Genomic DNA, 13,605 nt, shown 5'->3' with positions numbered 1-13,605 from the left:
TCTCAATAGATCCAGAAAAAACATTTGATTAAATTCATTCTCCCTTCATAATTAAAACTTTAAAAAATTAGGTACCTCGGCAATGAAGCTCTTGATACTATGAAAAAGGTTAAATTTTTAAAGATCAAGAACAAAGTAAGAATATCTACTTCCACCACTTTTATTCATAAAGTATTCAGAAGACTTAGCCAGATCAAAAAGGCAAGTGAAAGGAAGGAAGGAAAGAAAGAATGAACGAATCTAAATAAGAAAGAAAGAGATCAAATTAATTTTGCAAATGACAGGATTTTATATACTAGAACACCTAATGACTCCACCAAAAAAGGTTAGAATTTATAAACAAATTTAGTAAGTTGCAATATATGAAATCAATGCACAAAACACACAATAATCAGATTTTTATATATCAGTAATGACACTGCTGAGAAATAAATCAAGAAACAATTTCATTCACAAAAGATACAAAAAATATTTAATAAATTTTACCAAGAAATGTTCTTGACAATGAAAATTAGAAAACACTGATAAAAGAATTGTAGAAAAGAAACACAAAATGGAAATATAGCTTATCTATATCCACTGGAAGAATTAACATTGGTAAGATGTCCATATTACCCAAAGCAATCTACAGATTCAACGTAATTCCCATCAAACTATCAATGACATTCTTCACAGAAATTTTTAAAAATCCTAAAATGTCAATGGAACCAAATAAGACCCCACTGCCCAATAGGAAAAACAATCTTTTGCAAAAAGAGCAATATTTGAAGCATTAAAATACATGTCTTCAAAGCATTAAGCATTATCATAACTCAAACACACTCTGGACTGATACACACTCAGACACAAAGAACAATGGAACAGAAGAACTAAAAGCCTGCAATCAAATCCATATATTTACCAGTTTTTGACATAGATGGCAAGAACACACAATGGAGAAAAGACAATCTTTTTAATAAACGGTGTTTGGAAAAATGGCTATGTACATGCTACAGAATCTATACCTGTATATATCATCATATATGAAGATCAACTGAAAATGGATGAACGACTTAAAAACAACACTCAAAAGCATGAAACTACACAGGACTCCATGGCATATTCCTCCAGCTACTCTGGAGGCTGAGGCAGGAAGACTGAAAATTCAAGGCCAACCTGGGCAAGTTAGCCAGGCTTTGTCTTAAGGAAAAAAAAGTGCCAGGGATGTTGCTCAGTGATAGAGAGCCTTTTACTGTAATGCATTTTGAAGAACACAAATAATTAACTAATTTTTAAGTCACACCACGGATCTGTCTGAGGATCATTTTTTTTTAACTCTTTGTTAGTTAAAAATCTCTTTTTCTCATTCCTACTGTTTAATTCTTTGTTTGTTTTTTGTCTTTTTCCTTTTTATCGGTACCGGGGATCAAACTCACGACTGCCTGCTTGCACGGCAGGCACTTATGCTGCTGAGCTAAATCCCCAGCCCCCTACTGTTTAATTCTTGCAGACCTCTGAAGGCTATTCATCTAGCCCTACAACTGCAGTCTTCTAAGTATCAGTCTAAGCTGAACAGGAACCCAAGTGCCCAGGAGGCAGACTACATTCCAGTGAGATACACTGCATACTCCAGCCCTCAAAGAAACTACAGAAAGCAAGTTCCACATAAATAAGCCACAGTGTAGTAGGTAAAATAAGGACAAAAGTGTAAGGTCTAGAGATGTGGAAAATATATAATAACAAGACACAAAAAAGGGTACACCTGAGAAACTGCTTCAAGTGAGTGACATAATATATCACAGCCTTAAGGGCACTCCACCCTAGACAAGAGCCCCAAGGGCAGTTTTCCTAAAAGGCTAGCTTAACCCTATAATGGATCAAGAGAAATGTTTCCAATCATATTTTTTCTCAATGTTACCTGTAACAATGTCAACCACAGAAGCACTATAAAATGGCTCTGACAAGACTGACCACTTTATAAGAGTTCAACATTGGTTGACGGGTTATTTTTATGCCAGAATTTTTTTTTTTTATAGCTTTGTAACATACTTTGAAATCACTCACTCTGATGTCTCCAGTTTTATTCTTTTTAGTCAAGATGTATATGTTTGGCTAGTCAGGCTTAATATGAGCTTTAGGATTGTTTTCTACTACTTCTATAAAAAATGACATGGAAATTTTGAGAGACTGTTGGATCTGTAAATTTGTTTTGGGTGCTATAGACATTTTAATAATGATGCAAAACAAGCTAGACACTAAGACAAATATACTCTTTGATCTCACTTGCATCTATAAAAGTTGAAGTTAGGGGGCTGGCAATTTAGCTCAGCGGTATAAGCACCTGCCTTGCAAGCTCGCAGTCCTGGGTTTGATCCTCTATACCAAAAAAAAAAAAAAAAAAAAAAAAAGGTTGAAGTTATAGAATTACAGGAGAATGATTACCAGAGACTAGGGAAAGAGGAGATACTGGTTAATATATTAGGAGGAATACGTTTTGGTGTTTTATTGTAAAACATGATGAATAGTTAATAATGTGTATTCCAAAATAAAAGATTTTAAAGGTTCTTGTCCTAAAGAAATGACACATATGTGAGGTAAAGAATATACTAATTAGCCTAATTTGATCATTCCCCAATCAAGTCCATTTGCAATCCTATAATCATGGTGATCTTCCTAAAGAAAAGAACTTTCTCAGTTCCCTACTTAAAACATTTTGTTGGCTACCCTCTGTTCCCAAGATGTAGAACAAACTCCTGATGTCCATATGTCTTGGTCCTCGCTGACCTCTCCCTTGCTCTTTCTTTACATTTTTGGAATAAAATAATCCTTCCTATCCTCAATCCTTTACAGAGACTGAAATCTCTTTCATCTGCATCCCATCTGCCTACTTGACAATCTTTTGTAGCTTCTTTGGGAAAACTTTTTCTCACCACTGGACTAAGTTAGGCCTTTGGACAGTTCTCCCTTTACTTCTTTCATAGCACTCAATCTAATTTATAATTATGCTTATAGTAATCTACATTGTCTTAAAACAGTATGATCAAGCGGTAAGAAAAGAGACTTCTAAAAAAATTACCAATGAGTAACCAGGGCTCAACAGCAAGCACACTGCCTTGACTATTTTAGACGATGAAGTTTTACTGAATAAATGAATGAAAGGTCATAGGAAAACTAGGATGCACTAGAAATGGATCTGGTTAATAGTTAAGCTCTACCCAGCGTGATGCTTACTACAGTTTTTTTCCCTTGATATTTATTTTTTGTATAAATAGTTAAATAGTCACTGCATTCACAGGTGACAGGGCTTAGGGGTGATACTTTATGCTGAGAAATTTTATGGAATGAGTATGTATCTGCTTCTGGTCTCTGGTCTAATGTGGTGTGAGAGCTCACTCTGTGGAATTTATAATTTTCTGGATATGCTGGACTCTTTGTTGTTATGTCCATGGTCTATTTTGAAGATGAGAAAAAGAGTAGAAAGTGAGTTTAGTGATTGCCCAGATGAGGGGGGAAGGGATTAGAGGATGATGGCTACTGGATAAAGTGTTCTGATGTGAGATAATGAAAATGACTTAAGTTTGATTATGGTTACAGTTGTACAGCTCTGTTAATATGCTGGAATTTGTTGAATATTGCATTCTACTTAAGTTTGTGGATTCTGTGGTATGCAAATTTTTAATCCAGTAAAATTACTTTATTAAATAAAAAGGAAATGGCATGGAATGGAAGGAAGCTGTGATCTGACATAGGAATGGGTTTTCTGCCCTAATTTTTCCTCCTTGAGGGCATTGATGGCCTTCATAGGGAGAGGAGGATTCTGTGACAACACTTACTTGTTCCCATGAAGAAATCATATGACGTTCAGCAGGTGCCTTTTCTATGATGGTTACTTCTGTCACACCTGGAGAAGATTCTAGAGGAAGATAACAAAAAGGTTTGTAGAGTTGCAATCAGCTCAATTACACATAGTCTACACTACAGGTTGACTAACTGTTGATAAGGAAGCTAGGATTATCCGATCCTTCTCAAGAACATTAAATCCAATGTAATGAAAGCAGAGAACTGATTGGCCCCTGAAAAGGCACTCGGTCCCATAACCTAAGATGATAAAGTCTACTTGGTAGAAAGAATACCAACAAAATATATAGTGTATTACACTCAATTACTCAGTCTTTTGTTAATTAAAGAAGACGATTCTAAATTCTTACTGATTTCACACTGAACATCTCAGTGGGCTAAATATACTCACTTATGGTAAAAAGGAATAAGGAACAACATCTCATTAAGTTTTTAAAGACAAAACTTTTTGCTTTTCTTCTAAATAAAACTCATCTTGAACATAATAGTCTACTGTCTGAGGACAAGATTTAGAAGCTAGGTTAACATTATGAAAAATGAATTTTCTCTATACATATTCTGAAAATAGAATACCGTATCTCTACACCTCAAAGGAGAAAAAGATCTCCAAATAATCTGATTACTTGTCTTTGTGGAACTGTGATTTACCACCTACTCTGAGGTAAATAAAAAGATACCTGGGAATATAAAAGATTCCAATACTTCATTACACATTCTCTACTTACCTGTTCATCCACACTGAAGATTTTGAAGACCCTGATCTAACAAATAAAATCTGTCATGAAAATTGTTATGGCTTGAATTTCATCATTTCCACAAGAGTTATGTTGAAGTTCTAACCCCAAGACTTCACAATATGATCTTATTTGGAAATAGGGTTGTTGCAGGTGTAACTGGTTTAGACGTGTCATATGGGAGTAGGGCAGACTTCCAGTCCACTATAATTGGTGCCCTATTTATACCAGAAAGAACACCATGTAAAGAGGATATATGGCATTGAGAAAACAGAAGACTGAAGTGAAGCACCTATTAGACAAAATATGCCAAATATTGCTGGTAAACTACTAGGTAAAGGTAGGATCTATCTCGGGCAAGTTTCAGAATGAACAAGGCTCTGGTGACACCTTGACCTCAGATTTTAGTACTCCACAACTGTGAGAATAAATTTCTGTTGTTCTAAACCATACCATGTTTTTCTAGCAGCCTTAGCAAACTAATCTAAAGCCTATGTACCTTTTCTCTTTATGATACTGGGTAATTTTTCCCACTGTTACTTTTGTTTTACACCATGGTCACAGCAAACCTTAACGAAATTACAGCCATGAAATTTCTTCCTGCTTTGACCCATCCTCAGCATACCACCTGGGCCTACGCTTAGGCCCGTTTCCTATTTAATACTGCTTAGATCTCTCTTTGCTTTGGAAGATTGAGGACCTACTGTATTTTCTGATTTTATTTTCTTCCATAGTCCAAATCCTTTGCTTCACTACTGTCAGTTCCCTGATTGTGTTAATTCCTGCAACTTTTCAAAAACCAAATCGGTACTCATATTCAGTTATGCTGCACCCCATTCCTGACACATATATCTGTATGGCCAATGTTTCTCTTCATCTATTCAAGTCCTACTCATAATTAAGGCTAGTTCTACCTCCTCCATGGAACTATTTCTTTTTATTCCAACTCATAATGATCTCCAATTTTCCTGATATATCATCCAATCTCATACAGGGTCTGCACTACGTATGTTAACTTAATTATATTCTATTTTGAACTATATATTGATTATTTACCATGAGGCCTACGCAACTGTAGATAAAATTCATTAATTTAAAAAAAACTTCTAGAAATATGGCAAACTTCTTTTATGTGGTTCATTGATTCCATAATTGTGTAGTACCCTTTCTATGCACATAAAGTCTCCTCCAAGTTATTAGTACATTCACATCTTGGGGTTCAGGAATATAGCAACTATGAATTCTTGACTCCACCTCATCTGGTCTTTCTTTATATACTGGGTAAGCTGTATGACCCATGACCTGAGATGAATCTTCACTTCTCTTAGCCTTCAGTAGAACAGAATTCTGTTACTTCCCTTGGTAGGAGAGCAGAAGTAAAAGTGCTTTGGGAAAAATGAAAAGTAGTACATAATTACACATACACACCAAAAGCATTTTTTTGGCCTTCTGTTCAATACCCTTTGTAAAACATGGGAAACAAAGTTCCATTGTGAAAAAACACTTTGGGGGCTGGGGATTTAGCTCAGCGGCATAAGCACCTGCCTTGCAAGCAGGCAGTCACGAGTTTGATCCCTGGTACCGATAAAAATGAAAAAGACAAAAAAAAAAAAAAAAGAAAAGAAAAAACACTTTGAGCTTCAATTAGGTGTGGATGAATCTCTGCTTTGTCCCTGATTAGGGTAGGATGAAATATGCTATCTGTCCCTTCAAAAGTGGTCCCACTTGACTCTGTTTCACTAAAGCCAACATAGTGAATAAATGGGTAACATTTATGTATGTATGCCATGCTGAGGCTTGAAACCAGGGCCTTGTATGTGCCAAGAAGTGTTACACCACTGAGCTTTATTTCCAGTCCATAATAAATGTTAAGAACACTGAAACTGAAAGGTTAATCCAGAAAACGAATTCTCTGACACTCATATATAGTTTTAATTGAGAGGGGTTTATGTGCAAATGTTGATGTGTTCTCCTTGGTTCAGCTCTTTACATATTATTCTATGAAAATGTAGTCCAATCAGTCTTAGCAACTTACTAGTTCATGTGCACTAGCGTAGAATAATTCTTTGCCAATGACCCAGTTGCTTACAGACTGATACTGTATTGTAAGAGTATTCTGGTGTGTAAAGTTGTAAGATATGTAAGATTGCAAGAGGATATACACAATTACTCACTCTTTCTGGTAGTTTACTCTCAAGTTGGGGGCTATCCCTTCCTTCCCCACATGCCCATTCCATTTCTTCATTGGGAGCTGGAGTCTATTTCTCCACTTCCTTTAATTTGAATTTGGCCTCAAACTCCTCTGACCAATAAAATATAGCACACATATGCTGTTTATTTTAGATTTAAACTTCTATAAGACAGGCGATTTCCTTTCTCCTTTGAGTCCCAAGCCGTTTTCATGTTTTTTACATAGTGGCTTTAAACAGTGACTAACTTTCCTAGTTGTGTGGATTGATTGGATTTAACTGACGTAGTGCTCATTTTGGATCTCTCAACTATTTGCAGTCAAAAAGCAGCTGGGACTAGAATTATGTGGCTTCAGTAGCCACATGTCTGGCTCTCTGTGTTCCTCAATATGGAGAGTCAGTCATTTTTTCAAGCTACTATGTTTTGGAGTGGTCACCCAGAAATACATAACCAGGACATACTACAGCTTTATAATCTGAGTCAGCAACATCTGCATTTAACGAGGACCTCCTATGTCCTCAGCTTGGGGAATCACTGCCAAATATTAAAAATTTAAGTAGAAGACACTGTTGCTACTTAAACAAGAAAACATGTAAAAATCACGTGTTAAATTGAATGGTACTGAACACAAAGACCACATTGTTGGTGAACCTATGCTCAAAAAATCTGGAAAAAGAGAATAAGCAGGTGAGGTAGAGGGCACATGGAGAGACTGGCTCTTCTCATAAGCATAATTTCAAAAGTGTTTCAACCTCACAGGGTTGATTGTTGCAGTGGTAGTAGTAATTTCTAAACTCCCAGCTTCTTTTTTACATTAAGCTGCAGGTACTTCCTACTTAACATTTCTCTTATGCATAAAGTTCCCACTATGTAGTTTGCTTTCCTTGGCTCCCCCAATGATTTTGTAGGCTAACGACCCTTAACAAATCCCTTTTGCCTTACCTAGCTGAAGTGAATTTTTAGCCTTAATCTGGAGTGCATTCTAAAGCTTGCAAAAAATAATGCTGAAAGATATAAGTAGTTTGGTTTTGTGGGCTTAGAAAAAGTGACTTGCTAAAACAGGAGAGACCACAAGAAGTTGTCATTTACATTATTTAAGAACTGTGGCCACAAAGCCAGACAAAATATGAGAAGCTTTGGGATGGAAGATGAAACATTATATGCTTTTAATGAACCTGAGTAGCAAATGTAAATTAGGTATCTTTGTGGCTAGAAAGACTATTCGAAGAGGACAACGTATTAGTTTTCTTTTGCTGAGCAATTACCACAAATTACAGCTTTAAACACCTATTCAGTAGGTCAGTTCTGGAGCTCGGAAGTCTGGCACAGCACGCTGGTACCATTTAGACTGCAATCAGTGATCTATAAGCTTCATGTGCTGCTCTACTATGAGCTGCTCTGTTTGCACTGGGAGTTTGAGGTCATCTTGAAAGCCCATTCCTGTTTTGGACAGATTTTAATTGCTCGGGTTGTAGGACTGCAGCCTCTAGTTTCTTACTTGTCAGTTAGGGGCACTCTGAGTTTCCAGAGATCATTTGGACAGTCCTAACTTGGTACTTGATTGCTTTGCTCATCGTTTGATATGTGACAAACTTTGATGTGAGTTTTCTCCTACTATTTGTTATTAGCACTATACTTAAAATCTAGAACTTGTCAGTGTTGATTGCCTTGTGACCTCTCCAGTTAAAAAATCTTTTTGGTTCTCATTTTTTGTTTTTTGGTGTTTGCTGCATCTAGAACCAATTACAGCAAATACCAAGTACAACTGTATTTCCTTTCTAATGGTCCCACTCATCTTAGGTAAGCAACAGCATTAAAAATCCTTTTGTTTCAAATCTCTTTTAATTTCATTTTCTGTTAACAGCATGTTTTAAAGTGTTTGTGATTTTATGCTTAACTGTATAAAATCCCTTTTGCCACTTAACATATCAAAGGTGTAGTATTACATTAATACAATATTAACTTCACAACCCTGGGGTTTAGAGCAAGAATTCTTGTATAGCTGTTTTGAGAATTCCTTTAAGTTTCAGTGAGACATAATTTGCATATCATAAAGTCTATCCTTTTATTAGAGTGTACAAATCAGTGGTATTTAATGTATTCTTTGGAGTTGTGTATTCTTATTCCCCACAAAGAACCCTCATTCCTAATAGCAGTTACTCCCCACACTCCTCTATCAGACTCTGGCAACCATCAATCTACTTGTGGCATCTATGTATTTGCTTATTCTGGACATTTCATATAGATAGAATCATACATACAGACATACAGTTTTGCAACTGTCTTCACTTTGTTTTCAAAGTTTATCCACATTATAGCACTACCAATAATCTTTTTTACCGCCTGAATAATTTTATATTGTATGAATGTATATTTTGCATATCTATTCAATTGATGAATATCTGCATTATTTCCACACTTGAGAATATGTAATGCTAATAATATTTGTGTACGTGTATTTACGTGTAAATGTTTTCAATTCTCTAGAACTGGAATTGCTGAGTCTCATGATAACTGTTCAACCTTTTGAGGACTTACCAAACTCTTTTCTCAAAATTGCCAAGTCATTTTACATTCTCACCAGCATTCTATGATTGATTCCAACTTCTTTATACACCAGCCAACATTTATCATGTCTTTTAAAGTCACTCTACTGGGTTTGAAGTGGTATTTTATAGTGATTTTCAACTGCATTTTCCTAATAACTTATGATAACGATCACATTTATGTGTGCTTATCTCTTTGTATATCTTCATTGCAGAAATGTCAACTCTGATCCTTCTAAACTGGATTTATCCTTTATTGCTGAATTGCAAGAGCTCTTTATAGATTCCTTACATATTTTTCATATCTGATTTACAAATTGTTGGGAGCCGCGGCCGAGCCCGGTCGCCTTACTTGGCGGACGTGAGGCCTGTAGGAAAGAGCAAAGCCTGAGCTAGATTACCCCTCCCATCGAGTGTGCTAAGATGGCGCTTATTTCCTGCTTGGTAAACAACCCGCCCTGTAAGATCTCCTGCTTCCTGCTTGGTAAACAACCCGCCCTGTAAGATCTCCTGCTTCCTGCTTGGTAAACAACCCGCCCTGTAAGATCTCCTGCTTCACAACCCGCCCTGTAAGATAGTCTGCCTAGCAACAACTGATGTTAGCCAATCAGCCCGCATCGCGCGCTTTGAACTGATTGGCCACTGTAACCCTATAAAAGTGAGTGCCTCTCCCGCCACGAAAAAAGAAGCAGAAGAAGCACACAAGGAGCCACGGAGAGCGGACCGGTAGAGGCTTCGGGACAGACTGTAGGGAGAAGCACGCAAGGAGCCGCGGAGAGCGGACCGGTAGAGGCTTCGGGACAGACTGTAGGGAGAAGCACGCAAGGAGCCGCGGGGAGCGGACCAACAGAGGCTTCGGCCGGGAGGATTCCCGGGGCAGGCTGTACGGAGAAGGAAAATAAAAGAAAAGGTTGTCCACTGCCAGACTTTGTTGTGTGTCCTTCCTGCCGGCCGGGAGTGACACCGACAACAAATATTCTCTATTTTGATATTTCTTGATGGTATACTTAAGAGCATTTTTAATTTTTCTAAACTATGACTTATTCTTGTATTGTTTGCTTTTAATGTCATATCTAAGAATCTACTGCTTAATCTAAGATTGCTTAAAACCTAATTTAAAACACATGTTTTAAGAGTTTTATAAGCTACTAAACTTAGTTGTAATACCCATTTAATTTTTATGTATGACTTGAGGTAAGGGTCCAGTTTCCTTCTTTGTATGTAGCTATCTAGTTGCTATAGCACATTCTGTTGAAAGATTATTTTTCCACATTAAATGTCTTGCTATTCTTATTAAAAAAAATCAATGCTTCTTAAAGCGATAATTTTTAGTGTTTCAAGCCTATCCCACTGATCTACATTTCTATCTTTATGGCACTGATATTCTAAAGACTACTGTAGCTTTCAAGCAAATTATTTTTATTGCAGCAAAATACACAACATGAAATTTACCATTTCAACCATTTTCAAGTGCATATACCAGTGGCATCAAGAATTCAGTGTTGTGCAACCATCTCCACAATTCAACTCCTAAACTTTTTCTACCACCCAAACACAGTAAATTTTGAAACAGGGAAGATATAAGTGAGATGAATTGTTCTCCAACTCAGGACCTCGTGCTTTTCAGGTGTTCTCTTTTTTCACGATTGTTTTGGTTATTTAAGATCTTTTGCATTTCCACATTAATTTTAGAATTGGTTTGTCAATTTCTACAAGAGACAGCTGAACTATTTGTAGTTCCCAGATCTGTAGATCAGTTTAGGCAATAGTTTCAGATTTCAGTGACATTAACTCTTCCTATAAACAAATATGGGATAGCTTCATTTATTTTGATCTTTAATATATTTTAACAACCAGACATACTGATGCATGTAATCCTTGCACCACTGAGGCAGGAGGAGCACCTTGAGTTTGACATAGCCTGGGCTACACAGTGAGTTCAATACCAGAATGAACCACATAACAAGACCCTTTCTCAAACAAAACAAAACAAAACAAAACATTTCTATTATATTCCTTTAGATACTGTTGTATCCAAACTTATTTTCTTATCTTTGTTCATGGCTACTGTTTACATTTTTTTCTATTTGGTGAATTCCTTTAATATACAAGAGTATATCATTTGTAAGTAGAGATTAGCTCTTGTTTTTTCCAAGTCAGATGTCTTTATTCTGCTTTTTTTTTTTTAACTGCCCTGGCTAGAATCTCTGATACAGTGTTGAACAGAAGCAATGACAACAATGAATTTTTTTTTGGGTGGCACTGGCTAGCAGCTAGTAATTTATTTTTTGTTTTATTTTGATTTCTTGCTAGTATGTTTGCAGTACATGATTATATTCTTGTAGGGAGTTGGTAACTCTACATAACACATCTTACTTCTGTTTTCATCCCCTTCCCTTCACCTTCTATCCCTTGGTCCCCATTTCTACTTGAGAAAGCTTGATCTCCCTACTTTGTTACCTATTTATTTTGTTCTTTGTTATATTTTAGGTTTCTCATACAAGAGAAACCAGGCAACATTTAAGCTTGTGTATCTGATTTATTTCACTTAAATTATGATGACAAAGTACACCCACTTTTCTATAAATGACTGATTTATCCTTCTTTATGACAAAGTAGTACTTCACAGTATATAAATATATTTTCTTTATCCATTTATCTCTTGGGTAGATAGGCTGCTTCCAAGATTTACCATTATTATGAATTGTGCTGCTTAAGATGAGTTGCATGTCACTGTAACAGTGAATTTTTATGAAAAAAAGATCCAACACAGTAAGCTTGAGACTCCAATCCTTCAAAAACATGTAAGGCTGGCCCGTGGTTCGTATCTAAAAAATTAGCTCTGAGGATGAGTCTGATGACTTTCTGACGTTCATTGTGCCTTATTAATGCAAATAATCTGTTTTTGGATGAATAACTATTTTTCTTTAGGGACTCTGGAATTTTGGTACATGCTAGGTAAAGGCTTTCTCTATGAATGATTTCCAATAAAAGGTCTTGACTCTTTTGACTCAGGGAAACTCCTGATAGACAACATTCCATACATGTCAAAACATGTTGCTGGATGATTTAAGGTGTGTCCCATGTAGTTTTGTCCTGAGAAGTCTTGAAAGCTTGCACCTCACTTCCTTATTTTTCTATATGCACCTTTACTTCTGCTAATTTTGCTTTTTATCCTTATTGCTGCACAGCTGTGAGTATGACCACTTTCAAGTCCTGTATTCTTCCTACTGAATCATTAAGCTTGGTATGGTGTGGAGACCTATGATACTTTTTTGTTTTTGTTGTTGTTGCTATTTTTAGAAGAGGCATCCTTAGGCAGAATTTTAAATGTACACATTCAAGCATATATTTATGGGGGCTTGAGGGTGTCCCTAAAGCAGCTTATCTATGATAAGCATCTGTCATGTTTTGCCCATTGGATGTATTAAAATGCAGTCAATTTACATTTGAAGCTGAGACATGCTGTCCTTTCAGACTTTCTGAGTGTGGAGTTGGTAAAAGGAAGCACAGATGAGGATGGGGGTTATAAGAGGGACTGCAATTTACAGGTGAAAGTTACAGGCAAAGCCTAGTTTATAGGTTCATTGTCTTTAAGGTTCTTAGGAATTTTTCTCAGAAAGGAAAAACGCTGGAATAATATTTGTCCTAAAGCTACAGTTTTTCTTTAAAATTACATTTAACATTATAAGTTCCTTGTTTCCTTTTTAAATCTAACCTATTTCATTTCCCCCTCCCAACTTTGATATCTTATTCTTATGAGCTATAGATGGGTTGAAGTAACTGGTACTTTAGACTGATTAATCATACTTGCCAGGAAAAAAAAATCTCATTTTGACTGACCTAAAGAAGACAAAGGCAGATATGGTTGTTACCAGCATATCATTGAAACTTAAGGCAGAATCTGATATTGCAATAACTTTTGGATATAGGTCTTGTAATGCAGAAGACACATTTGCAGAGTTATTGGGAATATATACACATTTCGTTTTAATAATAGCACAGATGAGCATCAGCTTGACTAAGAGCTAGAGAAGTCAAAGTTTTAGTCTTGATGCTTGCTTATCACCTGTGGCTCATGGCCAAAGGAAATCTCACTGGACAAGGTCCAAACAGGTCCCAAAAGTGGAGAGGAGGAATCCTGAGGAACCCCATGCATGGGGCAAGTTGCAGGTTTGCTGACTTCCATCACTGAAAAAGAATCCTCAGTACGCATCAGTAAAAGGCATAAAGAGATTTATTAGGCAGAAGTTTTAAATTATACACTCAAAGAAACAGAGTGTGGGCCCTCAAGGAGG

The 13,605-nt window shown here is 36.4% G+C and overlaps 1 protein-coding gene across 2 annotated transcripts in view; it reads right to left on the bottom strand.

Annotated features, from left to right (window-relative positions):
- Tpgs2 (tubulin polyglutamylase complex subunit 2) overlaps nucleotides 1–13,605 on the bottom strand; it is a 39,859-nt gene that overhangs the window by 24,709 nt on the left and 1,545 nt on the right. For both annotated transcript variants that reach the window (XM_003474001.5, XM_023566816.2), the window contains exon 2: nucleotides 3,813–3,892. In XM_003474001.5, coding sequence (XP_003474049.1) covers nucleotides 3,813–3,892 — 80 coding nt within the window. The remainder of the gene's footprint in view (nucleotides 1–3,812; nucleotides 3,893–13,605) is intronic.

This window comes from Cavia porcellus, unplaced genomic scaffold, assembly GCF_034190915.1.
Source record: "Cavia porcellus strain 051 isolate PalLab524CR breed Dunkin Hartley unplaced genomic scaffold, mCavPor4.1 scaffold_20, whole genome shotgun sequence".
Lineage (NCBI taxonomy): Eukaryota > Metazoa > Chordata > Mammalia > Rodentia > Caviidae > Cavia > Cavia porcellus.
The sequence above is the reverse complement of the archived record's forward strand: the minus strand, read 5'-3'. Positions and strand labels throughout refer to the sequence as shown.